Source organism: Hippocampus bargibanti, linkage group LG05 (assembly GCF_051943395.1).
Source record: "Hippocampus bargibanti isolate YZ-2025 linkage group LG05, ASM5194339v1, whole genome shotgun sequence".
In the NCBI taxonomy this organism is placed as follows: Eukaryota; Metazoa; Chordata; class Actinopteri; order Syngnathiformes; family Syngnathidae; genus Hippocampus; species Hippocampus bargibanti.
Window position 1 is genome coordinate 20538517 of NC_142738.1, and position 19355 is coordinate 20557871.

Genomic DNA, 19355 nt, shown 5'->3' on the forward strand with positions numbered 1-19355 from the left:
TTGGGAGCACATACTTATGTGAGAAGCTTTTCACCACCTTGGAAATCCTGATGCGGCCCACCCTCACCCAGATTCTGCCTCCAGTGGCCCCCGGGTAAATTGAGTTTGAGACCCCTGATCTATATTCAAATACACAAGGGTCACTGACCTACTTAAGACGACCTCACCGGTCCTTGGGCAGAAGGTGGGATACACTCTGATGATATGCTTGCCAGCTGGGCATACATATATTGGACAACTATTCATACTTACAATCACACCTCAGGACAATTTAGTGTGTTTTGCCATGCATGCTTTTGGAATGTGAGAAGAAACCAGAGTCCCTGGAGGAAACTTGCGCAGGCACGGGGAGAAGGTACAAACAGCCTAAATTCCAATCCTGATCCGCAGATGTACTCCCCACCAGTAGGACTGCGATGCTTGATGATCTATATTTTGTGGCTTGATGGTACTGTATTTGTAGCAGACGCTGTGTACTGTATATAGTTTATTTTAATATACAATACAAATGAAGTTCTGAAAGAATTTACAGACCACATGGCTATACATTAACAGTTTTTCACAAATCACAATAAAATGATAATCCAATATTACATTCAATTTGACACAGCAGAAAGCAGCGCCAGCGCCACATCGTTTAGGGGTGCCTTTTTAAAGCTGTCAGATGATAGATTCACAGGAAATGTTTGTGTACGAGTCCACAGTGTCATAGTACCGCAGACAAGCTTTGTACTGAAGAAGTTTTTCTGTTAGTGGACTCAATGTCAGTGGCTTACCCCGCACACTGAGATCCATATACCTGGGAAAGGAAAACACTCTTAGAAGTGAACAATGTTGCAACAAGCACTAATATACATTGACCTGCTTTTCACGACAACTTAATGACACATGGATCTCATAAAAATGAGAGCCCCCCAACTCTCTCACTTTGGGGAAAATATCAATTCCAATAAGCTGTTTGGTTGCTTGAGCCATATTTGTGGCAATGAAGTTACAAAAAAATATGTCTCTATCAGGCATATCTGAGTCATGGAAGGTGTGCCCTGGTTGTCTTTGTAGACTGGCTGTAACAATTAAACACAATTTAAAAAAACATGAATAACATGGCAATGTACACAATGCAACTAGCTGACCTCGATGAGTCAGTGCATTCTCTTTGACATAACGATATGGTGAATGTATTTCTGCCACGTCTCACTTCTGTCGATGAAAAGGTTTCTTCAGCCGTCATCTGTATTTCTTTGAAGGTGTCGGACGTTTCGCCTCTTATCCAAGAAGCTTCGTCAGCAAACTAAAGTCTTACTGGTAGTTTCATAGACGGCTGAAGAAACCTTTTCATCGATGGACCATTCCTGTACGACAGAGAGCTTACACAGACGTCTCACTTCTGTGTAATTCCCAGTACCTGTGAGATATACTCCAATACACCAGAGTATTTATCGTCATCAGCGTGGCCATGAAGAAGAAGAATCTCTCCAGATTTCCATCATGCGGGACGCTTGGATAAAAGGAACCTGCAGACAAATGACATTTATTCCACCTTGAAGGATTGAAAGGACTGCCACTCCGAGCATTCGTTCACCTCCAGACATGAAGTACCCCAACTGAATGCAGAGGGCTCCGACAAAGCATCCTCCCCCATAGGACAGCGTGAGGAAATGTAGGGAGATTCCTCGGATGTGCCCGGGGCTCAACTGGAAAGAGATGAGGGAGCCTGCCGTAGAAAGCGGAATAAGGACTTGTATATACCATGACATTGTATTGAAATTGCTGCTCAAACAAATCTGCACAATTGTCTGCCTTTCACTCACACGCGGGAGTGACCAAAGCCTCAGCTAGTCCAAGTAGGATATATTGTGGCGCGAGCTGGAAACACGGCATGGATGATACTTGCAGAACCTTCCCGGAGAGGGTTTGCTCCACCAGCGGGAAAGACTTCCTGCGCAGCTCGCATAAACCTGCCACCAGGACGGACAGAGCTGCACATGCATGTCCCAGAGCTGTAAGGTGAGGATTAGTTAGGGTGGGGTGATGAGACAGAGAGCTTCAGAACGGGAGTTGCAAGACAAGCCATTTCAAGAGAAAAGAGGGACGACAACAGAAGTAGAACAAAGAGATACATATTTAGATGAAAATGATGAAGCACAGTGTTGCATCACTGCGGTGGGCACACTACTCACTAATTATTCTTGTGGGTGCCAGTGGAGTTTTTGCCATGGAGAGACAACAGCTGTTCACACACTCGATCAGCGGGGCTAACATGAGAAGAGGTAAAATGCTGATCACGTTCATCGTTCCGATGGGTAACAGGACGTCGCTCAGGTGGAGGTTGGAGTTCATCGCCTGTAAGTAATATCCAGAGGGGATCTGTATGGAAACACAGTCAGCATAGGAGTGATGCACATTTGTCCTGTGCACTTGAAACAACTATGCTAACGTTTCTGAAAGCGAGAACGACTTCTTGGGGATTTATTCATGTGAAGGGCTAACAGTGTTATACAAACTTTTATTTAAAAAAAATGTGTGTATGTGTGCACTGCAAATGGGCTGGCAACCAGTTCAAGGTGCCCCCGCCTGCTGCCCAAAGACATATGGAATAGGCTCCTGCACATCCTCTGACAAAATAAAGTGGATCGGAGAATAGATGGATGGATTAAATTATTCCCCCATCCCCAAAATGCGAGGGAAATAGTTACTACATGGTTTAAATGCGCATCAAAACTACATTTAGAGAGATGTGGAGCCATTTCTGATTAAGACTTCTTGCTGACCATTGTTATCTGTTAAACTGCTTAACATTGTAAGAGACAGATAAATGTGAATATTCTACAGCAATGCATTAGTATTTATATAAACCCCTACAAATATTAACATTTTCTTCAATTGATGATCATGCCACTTTTGAGTTGTTTTTAGAACAGGCTGAAGAGCTCCTCAGTTGGTGACCCCAGCCAGCTTTAACTTAGCGACTTACCTGAGTGACACAGGCTCTGTATATCAGTTGGAGTCCATAAAGTGGGAAGAGCTTGGCCAATACTTTGACATTCTCGACGTGAGTCTCACTGTACCGGCCGCCATTGTTCTCCTTGGCCCGGTCCAACCAAGATGGCACATCTCCACTGAGGTGGCGATAGTGAAGACAGCACATCTGAAGAGAGTTCAAGAAAACTCCAAGCGTGGTCAGTAAGGAGCCACCTTTGAAAGAAGCAAGATGATACAAGTGAGGTGCCATCTAGGCCAAAAATAACATTTACCTCTCACATTCATCCCCATTTGGATGCGTGAGTACCCAAAACTATTGGGAAGGTTGCTTTTTCTTTTTTTTTTGTTACAACCTTTACATCAGGTTAATTTAATTATCCCGCTTCTGCACAACTTGCTGATTATCTTTTTACAATATTCCCATGCCATAATCAGAATATTGACAAACGGTGTGCTTTTTACCTTTCTTGGGTTTGTAGGTAAGTTTGTTGCGCATCATGTGTATGGCAATAAGTGCCAACAGTGCAGAGGTGAAAGGGATTAAGAAGGCCAAGTTTTTGGCCACAGATTGCTGGATGTAAGCAATGCCCAGAAACACAACTGTAGAATTCAGATTGACCAACCAGTAGAACCTATACACAGCAGAAACACATATCACACAAGACTTGAAGCATTCATTTTCTATTTATTCTTGCTTTCCACCATCTAGCTAAAATTCCTTACTCTAAAATGACATGCACAAATTGTTGGTTTTAATTTGACGTGTGGATTATATGCGCCTATGTTCAACATTTTAAACAGGAACATTGGTGTTCTGTGTTTTAATCAAATACGGTATATTCCTACGAATATATTCGTAAGAATAAAGCAAGCTCTCTTGAGAAAAAAAAAATACATCATGTTTTTTTTTCTCTCCAAAAACATATCCAACATTGAAAGTACACTATGATATGATACATCCTAAACGCCAATATACTGTATATTTATTCCAAGGCCAACAAAATAGACAACTGTATGTACTGTAGATGCATCGCATACCAGTTGAAGAAACCCAGTAGCTGGTATTGATTGTAGCTCTGCAAGTTGTATGCCCCCAAGGGACATAGAATAGCCCGGATGCCGCCAATGCCCAGTGCAGCAGCCAGAAGGCCGGTGTAGAACAGGGCCTGCTGCTCTTGAGCTTGTAACTTGTGACTCATATGATGAATGTCAATGTAGAAATCTTCAAAAGGGAATGCGACCACAGGTAACATGGCTGTGCCTATGGAGATAACAATTGATGGGTCACTGTATTTGCTGAAGAAACATATCAACTCACAGTTGGCTGAAATATTCAATTGCATATGAGGTCAATGGGTAATTGTAGACACGATCAGAATTTACAGTGCTGTGAAATATTATTTCTCCCTTCCTGATTTTTGTGTTCTTTGCATATTTATCACAAAAAAAATGCTTCAGTTCATTTAACCGATTTTAATATCCCACTGTTTCCCCAAGAAAGAAAATGCAGTTCAAAACACACACACACACACACACACACACACACACACACACACACACACACACACACACACACACACACACACACACACACACACACAAATCTAAAACTACATGTCCCTATGTGGAAAAACATATACATTGTACAGTACAGTGTAATGCCCACCCCTTGTTGCATCATAACGACAAAGTAACTGTGACTAATGTCAGCGTGTCAGGTTTGGGAATGCTCAATTCATTATCACAGGCAACACCCCAGCACCACATTTGTTGATTCATAAAAATCACATAAATATAATCTGTCAGGAAAAAAGAAAGGTTTCAAGCCACAAACACATCATGCCACGATCTGCAGAAAGTCAAGAAGAAAAGTTGTTGAAATTTATCAGTGTGGTAATGAAGCAATTTCCAAGATTCTGGGGTTTCAGCAAACCACTGTAGACTTGCTGTGATTGATGGGACAATGGATCCTGGTGGCGACCAGTAAATCCTGAAGGTGACCGTCTGACGATCATTTTGCGCCCTCAAACTCAAGCGTTCTTGGACCATGCCGCACAGCAATGTCCTGAAACACACCAACAAGTCCACCTCTGAATGCCTGAAAAAAAGCAAAATTAAGGTTTTGGAGTCTCCAAGACAAAGTCTGGATTTGAGTCCCATTTAGATGCCGTGGCATGACGTTCATTGGGCAGGCGATACTCCAAATAAAACCCAATAAGGCAAGATTGATGCAAAACTGCAAAGCAGAGTGGGACAAAATCCCTCCACATTGTTGTGAAAGATTCATCGGCAATTATCACAAACATTTGATGTCACTTATTAGTGCCAAGAGTGGTACAACTCAATAATAGGTTCAGGGAGCAATTACTTTTTCACATCGCAAACAGTTGGGGTTTTTTTTTTTTTTTGGTTGGGGGCGTCTAAATAAATTATATTGGCATTTATTATTTTATTTGGGTGGTGTTGTGTCTGTGTGATATTAAAATTGGTGAAATCTTTGCGCATGATAAATATGCAAAGAACACAGAAATCAAGAAGGCGGAAAATAGTTTTTCACAGCACTGCACTCATATACTGTAAAACTACAATTCATTTTTAATTTGATTCGTCAACAAAGTCCTTCCTGAACGAGGATCCATTGTACATGATTTTTGAAAATAATTTAAAAAAAAGTTCAGAAAATCTCAACCTGAAAGTGTCAATATTTGAACTCCCATTCAAAAACAAGCAAAATACATGCTCACTGCATCTTACCAAAGAAATGGAGAAAAGCGCACACGTAGAGCACCTTGGTTCTTCCTAGGCAGGTTTCAGCAAACCAACCAACCAGCACAGGCGTGAGAGTGCTGGCTCCTATGAAGCACAAGTTCACTGTTGCAGCCAGGTAGTTGTCGTAGCCGAGCTTTACAGTGCAAAAAAGGATCATGTTGCATACAATGCCAAAAAATGTGAATCTTTCACATAGCTCCACCAGCAGAACACATATAATGACTTGAATCTTCTTGCGGCCCCCCGGTGATGCTCTCTGGTCCGGATGAGCTGTTTCGGAGAGCCGCCGGAGGTGTTGTTTGCCTTCGGGCAGTCTCTGAATGTCTCTTGCCACCATCGCGCCAATAAACCGGTGACCCCGCTCCCTCAAGGAATGGATGTTGTCTGTGAAACTGCAGAGATCTGAATGTGACGTCCTCGCCTTCTCTGAGAGGTGCATCTGAGACCAGCGGCTAGGTTGAGAGGACATAGAAAACCCGAGACATCATGGTGTTCTTTCTACACGTGCTGCTAGCTGATGATCTTCAGCTTTTATTGATTAAACGTGTCAAACGTTCGGCTCACATTCTTCTGACGCATCATCAAACGAAGAAGTGAGAGATGGAAACAATTTAGAGAGCAGCTAAGAAATAGTTCCGTGATGACCAACAAGAATCATGCTTTTTTTTCTTCCGGCCAAACAACTTTTCCTGCACTCTTACGTGTTATGTATTAAACTTTCAAAGATTGCACCAAACATAAGAACACTTATGTAGGGTTAATCTTCTCTTAACAATTCCCTGTAATGCAGATCACTTCACCACAATGAGAAAATATCATTCCCTTTTACGCATAAGAGGCACTCACCAAATCCCACAAGTCTTTGTCATAACAGTCCAAACTCATTGTGGCCTGCTTGTTGTATTTAGAGTGATGATGTGAAGTGTGAGTGAGACAGAGGGCACACCAAGCTGGCCTGAACTCCAGTAAAATACTCTGCTGCCTGGGATTTAAGGTGAAGGTTAAACAAGGGAACATGACTATGTGACAGGTCTGAAATACAACTATACCCTATTGCAAATATTGCATCTCTTTTATTTTTATAGCCAACATGACTGTAGCTGAGGTGTTGTAAACCTGTTACTGACAGTTGATGTAAAAAGTCTACACACAAATAGTCAACCTCATTTTTGGTCAAGAAATAAGACGAACTTGCATGATATCATTTACAATATTCATATATTTCTAATGTGTTTGAATGTACTTCTCATTCAGTATTTGACCCCGTTTTTCTAGTCAAATTTAATTGTTTACATGAATTTGTGGAAGGTCTGTTGTTTTAATATTTTAATTGCATTGCATTTGCATTGGGGTATTAGTTCATCACAGTCAAGTCGGCTTTATTGTCAAATGTGCTCTATGACAAAATATGCTGTATTACAGAGCATGTTTGATAATGAAGCTACATATAGTCTATGTACAACGTACATCACAGATTACAGATTACTTTCCTCTCAACCTCTCAAAAAAGGTTGTGTCCTTGAGAGGCGCTTATAAATAAAATGTGTTATTATATAGGTATATCAAATATGCTTTTTTTATACTTGCACTATGTGCCGTTCTTTATGAAACGTTTTTGCACAGTTATACATTTCAGTCCTCTGACATTTTCATTATGCTGAGAAAAATTGTCTTATCTTTTCAACCCCCACCTTTTCTAATTACTGCCGTGGACTGCAAATTTCCCCATGGGATTATATTGTAAGTGCTAAGCAAAATGTATTTCTCAGTACAACTACAGTAAAAGTATTCAAGTAAAAGTATAAAAGGGGAAACGTCGTCATAGTTACAAAACCGGCGTGGTGCATCGTGGGAAGATGGTTGTTGAATGTGGAGGAAGGAAACCCACGTTAATTTTCAAGGCGCAACTCTCATAAAAGTAAGTAAGAAGGGGTATGGGCAAATGTCGTCGTTAGTTCCTCGGTGAGGATGAAATATACACAATAGGGACAGAGTTCGTTATCATAATCAAGTGTAGTAACATCGTGTTGCGAACGTCGTTAGCAAAATTAGCTAACAACAACTTGTGAATTTGTGGGTTCATTTGCAATTACTTTTAAGTGACATGAGCCACGCCGATCCTTCTGTTGTTACAAATCGTTGATGAGTTGAGAACTCAACGATAAACAAGTACGCATACATTTTGCCCCACAGAAAATGGCTTTGATGTAGAATTGTCCAGCTGCAGACGTCGACCAACTTGTCATGTCTGGTTGGTGTCTACCGAACTCCCCGGCGTTTTCGTCCGAGGAGTTCACCTCCACTCCTCTCAAGCCAAATGTGAAGAAACATGTCCAAGTTTCGGAATACACGGTAGATGACGATGTCCTACCCGAGGACGACGACACTTACTCCCTGCTCTCCCCCATCTACCATGACAGTTATGAGAGCGATGAAGACGACGAGCTCAGTACGACTGAGCAACCGCTCGGGTACGACGACGTGATTCCATAAGGTGGATGGAAAGCTAACCAATCTTTTCAACTTTGTGTTAATTTTCTTTATTTTTTTAAAGATGTGAGCAACAAAAAAACCTGTCAGTGCAGGTAGAACCTGAAGCTCTCAGTGCATGGGAAAGGTGGCTGGTAAACAAAACGAAAGAAGACCACCTTAAAATGAAAAAGAAAACAGAAGAGGCAAGTTGACCATGAGCTTTATCAGTGTTCGACTCACCCACTGAGTCTTCTCAAAAAGGGCATGGCAACAAGCTTTGATTCCAACATCTCTTTAACCAGGCACGTTTACTTAAGGAAAAAAAAGAACAAGAAGAGAGGGAACGTAAAGAGAAAAAGAACTTGGAGGAAAAAAAGATCAGAGACTGGCAACAACTAAAAAGAGAGCAGGTTGCTAACTGGTCTACAAATCACAACACCCAATAATAATTTCCCATTACGCATTTCAGCCAGTGCAGCAAAAATGCTGAGATTGTGTTTCTGTTTCTATAATCCAAGGAAAGACACCATCAGCTTCTGAAAATCGCCAGAGAAGAAGCAGAGGTGCAGCATAAACAGGAAAAAAAGAGAGAGGCCGAACAGAAATCCCAACAAAAGTACAATGATTGGCTGCAGAAGAAGAACAAAGAGAGGTTAGAAATGGAAAAGAAGCAAAAAGTAAGATCAATTTTCAAAATGATTGCATTGGCCGCCATGTATTTCAATATTGTTACTGGGCTTCTCATTTATACAGGAGGAAGCAAGTCTGAGAGAGGAGCAGGAGAAAGAGCGGCGGAGGAAGGCAGAGGGGAACTATAAGGAATGGCTGGCAAAAAACAATGACAAATGGAAAGCAAATCCAAAACCACCCCATTATTCAAGTAAGTATGACCTGGCAATTATTAACTGCTTGGCAGATTTCTGGATAATACATTCATGTTTTTCAACAGTGAATCGGGGTTCATGGTTGTGTAACCTTGTGAGTATTATCTTCCCTCTAGGTCCCTGCGGATTCCACTCACCACCCAGTTTTTACAACCCAATCCCATGGAAACCTATTCACATGCCCCCTCCGGAAACTCCCCCTGAAGACAGACCAAGCAAGAAGCCTCAGAAACAAAGAAGAGGGCAGGAAAGCTCAGCATTAAGACTCACACACAAGACACGTAGATGACACTGAGGTGGCTTTATCCAACTCGAATGTGAATCACTCTGCAACATGGGGAACACAAATATTTTTTTGGAGGGCTATTTTTAATGTTGGGAGATTCGAATGTCTCAGACTGACTGGCAACTAGTCAGTGACGTGGAGGCAGGTGAGGCCGTGCAACACCTGTCATCATGCTAATATCAAATGAAAAAATAAATTAAACAGTTATATTTATTTAGTGATTTGTACTTTAAAGTTCTTTTCCATTTAACTTCACCACTTTTGGATTTTTTTTTTTCAAAATTGCTGAATTTTCACATTTACCGTTCAAATACTGAGTAGACTAGCGGTGAGGCAGCAGCCAGCTGAGCCTCACCATGGATTGCGCAATCACTATGCTAACTGTGCTGGCTTGCTCTGTTTACTGTATTTTATTTTTATCAAAACTGTGCATAGGTGAGGCACACAGTTCTCCTGCCTCATGACAGGGGGCGCTGGTGATTCCAGAGAGTCTTCTTGCGACTCATCGGCTGCAGAATAATACAATTAATGATAGCAAGCTACAGTAAGCAGTTAGCAAGTTAAGTGCAACCATCCAGTCTTTTTTTGTGTTGCTTGGCCTTATTTTCAGAATGGAGGATTACATATCTAAATTGAAAGCATTTTCTAAACTGGACTTCAATCGAAGCAGGAGATAATAATTAAAGGAAGACCAACACCGGAGCCAAAAGGTTTGCCTCAGACAACGTGACAGAAGACTGACTGGTACACATGAAAAAGCTGGTTGTGTGGATGTCCAGCAAGCAACCGCCTTTTCTGCTTTTCCTGCCTTGTGTTCTCAACTTGTGACAATTTCTGTACTCAAATGGGTTATTGTGACCTTAAAATTTTACAACAAAGCCTCATCAAACATGAGTGGTCGTCCACGCACATTCAAAGTCAAATTGTGCGAAAAACGTTCGGGATGTCCACGATCGACTTGGATTTGGATGAACAGCAAAGACTCAACATCAGCATCCACAATGCTAAGGTAAAGGAGAACCGAGAGATTTTAAAAGATCTCATCAATGCCACCTGCTTCCTTGCAAAACAACAGCTGGCATTTTGTGGAAATGATGAAAGTAAAGGCTCCGCTAATCGTGGCAACTATGTTGAACTATTACATGCTTTTGCTGAGAAAGATGACAGAGACATTCGGAGACACCCACTGTATTTTCTGGCCTGTCAAAACAGAATACAGAACGATTTAATTGAAGCAGTTGGTGATGTCATTAAAAATGAACTGCGAAACTGCAGAGCCTGTCAAAATATGCCACGTTCTTTGACTTTGTGAAGATAAAGGCAGATCTCTGACTGTATCGCTCACAAACAGTGAGGGATGGATATAAATCTGGACAACAGCTCAGCTTTTTGGCCCAGAAGGATCTCATTGAAACTATTCCTGAGGCGACAAAGTTGCTCCAGCTCGTGCTCTCTGTTCCAGCTACTACAGCATCAGTGGAGCGGTCATTCTCAGCGCTGAAAAGACTGAAAACATACAGTTGGAACAGGACTGATCAAGGATGACTTTCTTCACTGGCAGTGATCTCCATTGAGACAGTCTTAAAACTGAAGGTAACACGATAATGTTTTTTAACTTATTTTTTTCAATGCTAGTTTGTATATATAAAGAATGCTGATGTGACATTTTAAACAAAACAGCTGGAATAGGCTCCAGCACACCTGTGACCCTGGTGAGAATGAGCGCTTTTGAGAATGGATGGATTTCAAAAGATCTTTTTAGGAGCTAAATGTTTTGAATCAGGTTGTATTTATTGCACAAGTGATTCAAATGTCACAATGCAGACATTGTTGATTTACCTTTGCTACATGAAAAAGTTGCAAATGTTAGAAATACAGTAAAGTCTCGTTATATCGATATCGGATATATCGATAGTCCCGGTTATATCGATACTATTTCTATGCACGCACGGAGAAAATTACATGCAAACAGGGTCGGATATATCGATAGTCCCGGTTATATCGATATTTTTTCGGACTCCCTTGAATATCGATATAACGAGACTTTACTGTAGTTGTCATGCACCATACTTTGACGTCAATGTCAACTCCCTGAATAATAAACAATTTTGCATGATTACCGTGTCAAAACAGGATATTGTTGTTTTGACATAAAGACAGGGTCCGTTATAAAACTATACACTAGTGTTTTATCCCTTTCAAGTCAAGATTAGGCCAATTAATGCAGGGGCCACCCTTCCTGCCGGAAGACTAACTCTACGGCATCTTTGACATCCTGCACCACAAATGATGGCTGTGTGAGGCTGGGGTCAAAGCGAAAGTCCCTGTGGCCATGAAAGATGCGCTGCTCGGTCACCGTGTGCCCTGTGTCTGACGGAAGCTCCTCCTCTTTGCTGTATACTCCTGTACACACCAAAATGGAGTGGCACGCCTCCGGGAGATCTGAGCCTGACCTGAACCCAGCCGGTACACCTCCTTGCTCGCTTGATGTCATTTTCAGGGCCTGGTCAACAGCTTGAGCACAGGCGGCACTTTGGTTAGCGTGCTTCTGAGACTGAGAATACTGAGCGGTCTGGAGGTAGCGGTTGTAGAGATTGGCGCCATATATGTCAGCCATTGGGTTATCACTAACAACAAAGGGTGACAAGACATAAATCATTTTGGATGAGAATACTGTGGGCCAATATGAAGGAATGGAGACACTCACCCGATAGCGTACAATCTCTTAACGGGCGTGGACCATCCAAGTCTCTCAGCTTGCTGCCTGACCAGCAGTTCTGCGTAATTGTAAGTCACTACGCTGGGTTTACCAATCAGCGCCTCATACTTGAGGTCATGACCTGTCAATTTCTTGTAAAGGCTCTCCAAGCACACCAGGAACATACCATGGCCAAACCTATCAGGGAGCCACAACACGAGTGATAAAAAAAGAATGATATTTTTTCCCCTGCCCCAGACACTCCACCTGGGATTCTTTGCTTCAGCCATCCACAACAGGTCCATGTTACAGGCCAGCACCGGAATGTGTGGGTACTGCACAGAATTCCAATTGTTGTCCAGGTGTCCGTTGGTTAAAAGTACATCCACAATGAGCTGGAGGTTTGTCTCCCATCTTATTGGCTCACCAAATAAGATGACAGCTATAAGGATAAATGGGAAAATACAAAAACATGCAGGTTTATCTCATTGAATTAGAGTGGAACAGAATTTGTGAATTATTTCAATAAAGATGTGTGGCTAGTACAGTGATACCTCCGCATACGAACGCACCAGCTCACGAGCATTAAATTTGCGAGCATATAGTCTCGGCTGACGGACAAGTTTTCGGCGGACGAACCAAACCACACTGCGCCACGTTGGCTGGCGGGCTAGGTTTCGGCGGATGAACACCAAACCATACGTTCGAACAGCGCCACGGTGGCTGGTGGACTAGTTTTCATCATCCCCTTTCTTTGAGTGCCGACGTGGTTTGTTATCGAGTGTAGTACTCTTGCAATTATGGGACCGAAAAGGTCCCCACCACAGGCTAGTGTTAAACCGAAGAAGACACAAAAGAAAATTGTGATTTAGCAGAAGAAGGAGATCATCGAAAAACACAAACGAGGTGTGTGTTTGTGCGACTTAGCATACCAGTACGCTAAGTCAACCATTGCTACCATCCTTAAGAACAAGGAAGCTATTAAGTGTGCCTTTGTGGCTAAGGGTGTTTCTGCGTTGTCTAAGCATCGGTCTCAGGCAATAGAAGAGGTTGAAAAACTTCTGTTGATTTGGATCAACGAAACGCAGCCAGCAGGGGACAGTGTGAGTGAGGGTATTATTGCAGAGAAAGCACAGCAACTTCACTCGGATATGATCAAGAGGCAACTACATCAACGACCATCACAAAGGTAAATAAAATGACTTTATTATATAGTACAGTTTATTTCTTTAATTACAATAAAATAGGACATGTATTATACATAAAATATGGTATATTTTGTGTTGCTTTAAGGCTTATTTATTTTAGAAACTTGTGTTTTATGGGGACCTGGGAACAGATGATTCTGATTTTTAATGTGTTCTTATGGGAAATAAATGTTTGGCAGACGAACCTTTCACCTTACACACATTTTCTGGGAGCCATTTAATTTGTAAGCTGAGGTATCACTACAGTATTTCTCCTTTTGAGTTAAAGAATGAAAAAAGACTTATAATTTAGTGAGGTGTGTAAAGTTTAATTTATTGTTTTATGTATGCATGCCAACATACCATCTATTGGCCGTAAACCTTTAGTGGGAGGAATCTGTGAGACAAGACATAAGTATGCAAACAATGATTGTATATGCAGTGGAAACTGATTGATGAGATCTACAAGAATATCAAGTACCCCAGCACAATCTACAGGGGCTTGAAAAAGTATTCATACCCTTTGAAGTTTCCCACATTTTGTCACATTCTGACCACAAACATATATTTTATTGCTATTTTATGTGAAAGACCAACACAAAGCAGTTCACAATTGTGAAGTAGAAGGAAAGTTCTATATGACTTAAAATTATTTTTTTTAAATAAAAAACTGAAAAATGTGGCGTGCCAAAGTATTCAGCCCGCCTGTGTCAATACTTGGTGGAAGACAATCTCGCTGCAAGTCTTTTGGTTTATGTCTCTACCAGCTTTGGACAGTTAAGAGATTGGAATTTTTGCCCATTCTTCTTTGCAGAAAAGCACAAACTCAGCAAGATTAGATGGAGAGCATTTGTGAACAGCAGTTTTCAGATCTTGCGACATATTTTCGATTGGATTTAGTTCTGGACTTTGACTGGGCCATTATAACACAGTAATATGTTTTGTTTGAAACCATTCCATTGTAGCTCTGGTTTTATGTTCAAGGTCATTGTCCTGCTGGAAAGTGAACCTCCACCCCATTCTCAAGTCTTTTGCAGATTCCATCAGGTTTTCTTCCAAGATTGTCCTGTATTTGGCTCCATCCATCTTCCCATCAACGTTGACCAGCTTCCCTGTCCCTGCTGAAGGAAAGCAGCCCTACAACATGATGCTGCCACCATCATGTTTGACAGTGGGGATGCTGTGTTGAGAGTGATGTGCAGTGTTAATTTTCCGCCACACGTTTTGCATTTAGGCCAAAAAGTTCCACTTTGGTCTCATCTGACCAGAGCACCTTCTTCCACACGTGCTGTGGCCCCCGCATGGCTTCTTATGCTTTTCGACAATGGTTTTCTTCTTGCCACTCTGAGGTCAGATTTGTGCAGTGCATGACTAATTGTTGTCCTATGGTCAGACTCCCCCCCCCCCTTGAGCTGTGGGTCTCTGCAGGTTATCCAGAGTTACCGTGGGCGTCTTGGCTGCATCTCTGATCAGTGCACTCCTTGTTCGGCATGTAAGTTTCGGTGGACGGCCATGTCTTGGGAAGTTTGCAGTTGTGCCATACTCTTTCCATTTCTTGATGATGGATTGAACAGTGCGCCGTGAGATGTTCAAAGCTTGGGAAATCTTTGCATGACCTAACCCTGCTTTAAACTTCTCCATAACTTTATCCCTGACCTGTTTGGTGTGTTCTTTGGACTTACTTCATGATGCTGTTCACTGACCAGTGTCCTCTTAGCAAACCTCTGAGGCCGTCACAGAACAGCTGTATTTATACTAAGGTTAGATTACACACCGGTGGACTCCATTTGATCATTAGGTCAACAGCTGATCATTCAGCAATCATCAGGCAACCTCTGAAGGAAACTGGTTGCACTCAGAGAAAAGGGGGCTGGATACTTTTGGACACCACTTTCTTTCAGTTTTTTATTTTCTAATTTTCCCTCGACTTCACAATTGTGAACCATTTTGTGTTGGTATTTCACATAAAATGGCAATAAACATGTATGTTTGTGGTCACGTGAGAAAATATCGGAAAGTTCAAGGGGTATGAATACTCTTTCAAACCACTGTAAATACATCAAATACAACGAAAGCTGCGAGAAAATGTCTCCTCTTAAAATGTGATGTAATCAACAAGTTTGTAATTAGTTGTGGATTTAAATACACATAGAAACTCACACTGTCTTTGGGTCTTCTGTTGTGATCGACTATATCAAGAAGAGGATAGCCCTCTCTGAGCTGATCTATGGTGACAACATTCTGGAAGCCCAACCTGAAGTTTAGTAGGTCAAGGGAATTCTACATGAGATCTTTAGTTTCGAACACTTGCATAAATCTGAACAAACACACAGTAAAGGGTTCAAAGTTTTGAAAACTTCAATGAGTGGAGTGGAGGTTAAATAAACAGCACACATACAGTGATGTCACTCAGTTCAGACAAAGCATGAGTTGGTGAATTGAAACAGGATACATGTGAGCCACTTCTTCAACAGGGCCTTGTCCTGATACCAGCACACACATTTGGTGAAACTGTGTGAACATTCGCAAAGGACTGTGGGACAGCATTACCTGCTCTGGTGACACCTGAATGCAACGGGCACGAACAAACAGGAGTTACAAAGCTTGAAATTAGACGCAACATATTGGGAATATATACAATTTCTAAATTGAGTTCATTTCAAAGTAAAAAAAAAAGTCAAAGTCAGCTTTATTGTCAAATATACTAATATGCATGACATACAGCACAGATGAAACCTCTACCTCTACTTCAAGCAAATTCGAAAGATGCTCCGCTTTTGTCTGCCGCATGCAGTTTCCAGCATTGGTGACAAACACCACGGGCACTTTGTATTTTCCCTGGTGGTCCACGAGGTTCCTGAAACACTCCTGGGCTGCAGGGATGGGAGCTCGACCGCGTACCAGCACGCCATCAATGTCAAAGAGGAGACCAAATGAGCCCTGAGGAGAAGTCTAGCGAAAAAGATAGTAACACATGGACAATGACAAAAACAAAACAAGAAATTAATTGATCATCAATTATGTGAAATTAATTCTCTGGAAAAAAATGAAATGCAATGTGAAAATGTGATTTATTGTCTGTATAAATAATTTTTGGAGTCATTAAGTGTGAAATGTATATCTTTTGGTTTGATGGTGTATGGTTAAACAAGCCTTGGTATCTAAGTCTAAGCGCTATTCATTTGCAGTCTGGAAATGGAGGAGTGCACATCTCCATCTCCGGATAGCGTGTGAGAGTCTCAAGAGGTCCTTCCTGGTGCCTCAGGTCTGCTGACTAGACATTATTAGAAGTAACAAGGACTTCACGGAGGCTCAGAGGGAATTGAGCCTTTTCTGTTGCTGGTCGCTCTCCGGAATGACCTCCCATTGAACATTTGGCAAGCTCTCTCGCTGCCCATCTTTAAAACCCACCTCAAAACTCACTTGTACTACTTGGCATTTGACTTAGCATGACTCAAACTTGGTCTTAGTTTTACTCCCTGGTGATTTCTTCTGACTTGTGACTGATTTTTTTTTTTTTTGTGTGTTTATGGTCGTTGCTCAATTGTATGCAGCTTTGGCTGTGTGAAAGTGCTCTATAAATACAGTTGAGTTGAGTTTAAACCGCAATGTGACATGTTGATGTCAAGTGCATAACACTTTTTAATGCATTCAAGCAAAAGCCTGCATGACGTTACTACGGCCACAAGACCCACCGTTGACAAGTTGCCCGTCGATAGTAATTTTAAAAAAATTACATTACTCGGACAAATAGCTTTTGTTTCTATTGATGTATTAGTTTTTATCTTTATCACCGTCAGTGTACTTCTCATTGTTTGGATGCCTTATTTACAAGAGGCAAAATAGCCACGGGTAGGTCTACATCGCGTTCAAACTAAAAGCACACTAATGCATAAAAACTAACTATATGTGAGTATTAAAAATGTGTACAAGTATTATGTTTGTTCAATTCACAATATTTTCACAATATTGTAGATCTTTCATCAGATACATTTAAACGTATATTTAATAGGTGCACGTGGATTAGACGTTCAATTGTTGCACGACAGAACATGGAATAAACACTTCAGGTAACACAAGGTAATCGATACTTTGTTCCAGCGGCATTGTAAAACACACACACATTGATTGCGTAAATGCAGGTCAAATTACATTTATTAGACTAAATAACAGTACTAGTAATAAATCAAGAGATGTTTGAGTGGTACAATTTCTTTACATTTTCCCTTTCAGGTGAAGGCTTAAAACAAAACAAAAAACTTAAAGGCAATTACTTCAAGTACTTACGTGGCTGTAATTTCTTTTTACTGCTCTTTCGCTGTTTGACTGAAACTGTTTTAATGCAGTTTTAAAAAATGTTAATCTCTGCATTTTTGTTGAAGTGCCGCGTGTCTAAATAAAAACATACCAAGTCAAACGAGCTAAACGCTTAAACGATACTGGCAGCCTTTGTTAAAACTTTGAACTGTATGAAATTTAGGTCGCAAAGAATTAAACCTTGAATCAATATCGCACTGACCTACGAAGACTTGTGTGGTTGGATTATTTTTCCGGTCAGCAAACGCGCATGCGTAAAAAGACGTCACGCTTCCGTGAAACTCCTTTTACGAGTTGCTGAGCCACCTTTCGTATTTCGGAAAACAAAACCTTATTCTCCACCGGTGTGGTTGTTAAATCACGAAAACGGTTCCTTTTACGAGTTGCTGAGCTACCTTTCGTATTTCGGAAAACAAAACCTTATTCTCCACCGGTGTGATTGTTAAATCACGAAAACGGTTCCAAATGTGTTATTATTTTATATCAGTCATATATTTTGAAACTGTTGTTCGTTCTGAAGCTACACCACTGACACATACGTACTTTGAATCATCGTACCATGCCACAAGTTTGTGCAACAAACCCGAACCATAAGGACGCAATTGGCTGATAAAAAACGTAAGAGACATATCAAAAGTTCAAACCGTGTTGAAGAAGCTAATTGCTTCATAGTTATTTAGTAAGATTGTGAATTAAAAATGATGACGTAACAAGTGAGGCAAATAGATTGTTGGCGTCCGCTTCACAGGTTCGGGGTTTGACTTTCGGATCTTCCAGTTTGGATTTGCCTTTATTAGTCTCGCAGTGAAGAAATTTACATTTCACAGCAGCAAAGTGATGAAAGTAAGAGGAAAGGAAGAAGTAGAAAAACAAAATACAGGACTTGCAGTAAAGGCAGCCACTCTCAGGCACCATCTTTAAGTCAAAACAACACAGAAATAAAATAAATAACAAATAATGTGATAACACCAAAGACACAGTCATATCTTAAGCACTTTCTGGACCCTCTTTGTTCTATGAAGCAGTTCTAGATGAAAGAGGAGAGGATCAAACCAACCTTTCCACTGAACAAAGCTCGGCTGTGAAAATGCTGCCCATTCCAGGCGCAAAAAAAGCATATTTGCCCCAGAGCTCTCCAGCGATGACAGTCAAATGGCACTGACTTTGTTCTTTTCCTTTCGGCTTTTCCATTCAGGGGTCGCCACAGAAAATCAATATCGTTCATCTTCAGAATGAAGGAAATATATACATTTATTTAGCTATATTAAACATTGCTCAAGATAAATATAGTAAGTTTAATCAGTATAAATATTGCTTTGCTTGTAATTAGATAGATAACAGAACAAAGAGGTATCGTTGGTTGCAGTGGCGGTCCGTGCATTTCACACCTAGGCCTTCAGTGAAGTCCTGCTTAGTCCGACTTGAACAAATATCCCTCGTAATACCATAATTTATGACACAACGGCTGGAGATATCATTTACAAAAGCACACGCACGCAGTACTGGGCGTGGCATCACCTTAATCGTCTACAACACAGGCTATTTTCCGGAGCAATTACACATCAATAAATCTGCATCAGCAATTAGAACTTTTCACTATACGTGATACTGCAAACACTTAAAAATAAAAGGAAATTTAAAATCATTTGTCCACAAAGTTTTATTAAGTCCACCAAGAATATGCAATCGTTAACAAGATTTTACGCTAAATTACAAAATGTCAGTTTAATATAAGAAAAACATCAAGACGTTCACAAAAC

The 19355-nt window shown here is 41.1% G+C and overlaps 3 protein-coding genes across 4 annotated transcripts; 1 reads left to right on the top strand and 2 right to left on the bottom strand.

Moving 5' to 3' along the window:
• Window positions 1–542: 542 nt before the first annotated feature.
• Window positions 543–6674, bottom strand: slc15a5 (solute carrier family 15 member 5). Its single transcript, XM_088997238.1, has 9 exons — window positions 5737–6674; window positions 4021–4243; window positions 3445–3614; window positions 2975–3195; window positions 2181–2367; window positions 1812–2000; window positions 1583–1714; window positions 1406–1514; window positions 543–799 (listed from the first exon to the last, which is right to left on the bottom strand). The coding sequence occupies exons 1-9, from the start codon at window positions 6218–6220 to the stop codon at window positions 661–663; spliced, it is 1854 nt and encodes a 617-aa protein (XP_088853364.1). The 5' UTR covers window positions 6221–6674; the 3' UTR covers window positions 543–660.
• Window positions 6675–7565: 891 nt separating this feature from the next.
• On the top strand, window positions 7566–9606 carry ccdc34 (coiled-coil domain containing 34). Its single transcript, XM_088997241.1, has 7 exons — window positions 7566–7669; window positions 7945–8222; window positions 8306–8426; window positions 8526–8633; window positions 8742–8900; window positions 8977–9103; window positions 9224–9606. Exons 2-7 carry the CDS (start codon window positions 7996–7998, stop codon window positions 9394–9396), a joined length of 915 nt encoding a protein of 304 aa, XP_088853367.1. The 5' UTR covers window positions 7566–7669; window positions 7945–7995; the 3' UTR covers window positions 9397–9606.
• A 135-nt stretch (window positions 9607–9741) lies between these two features.
• On the bottom strand, window positions 9742–17820 carry hdhd5 (haloacid dehalogenase like hydrolase domain containing 5). Of its 2 annotated transcripts, XM_088997240.1 has the most exons (8): window positions 17566–17820; window positions 16021–16230; window positions 15731–15843; window positions 15439–15532; window positions 13642–13675; window positions 12359–12533; window positions 12101–12289; window positions 9742–12020 (listed from the first exon to the last, which is right to left on the bottom strand). In XM_088997240.1, exons 1-8 carry the CDS (start codon window positions 17647–17649, stop codon window positions 11612–11614), a joined length of 1308 nt encoding a protein of 435 aa, XP_088853366.1. In that variant the 5' UTR covers window positions 17650–17820; the 3' UTR covers window positions 9742–11611. The 2 variants fall into 2 exon arrangements, with proteins under 2 accessions (XP_088853366.1, XP_088853365.1); XM_088997239.1 differs by having other exon boundaries at window positions 12101–12533.
• Window positions 17821–19355: the final 1535 nt, after the last annotated feature.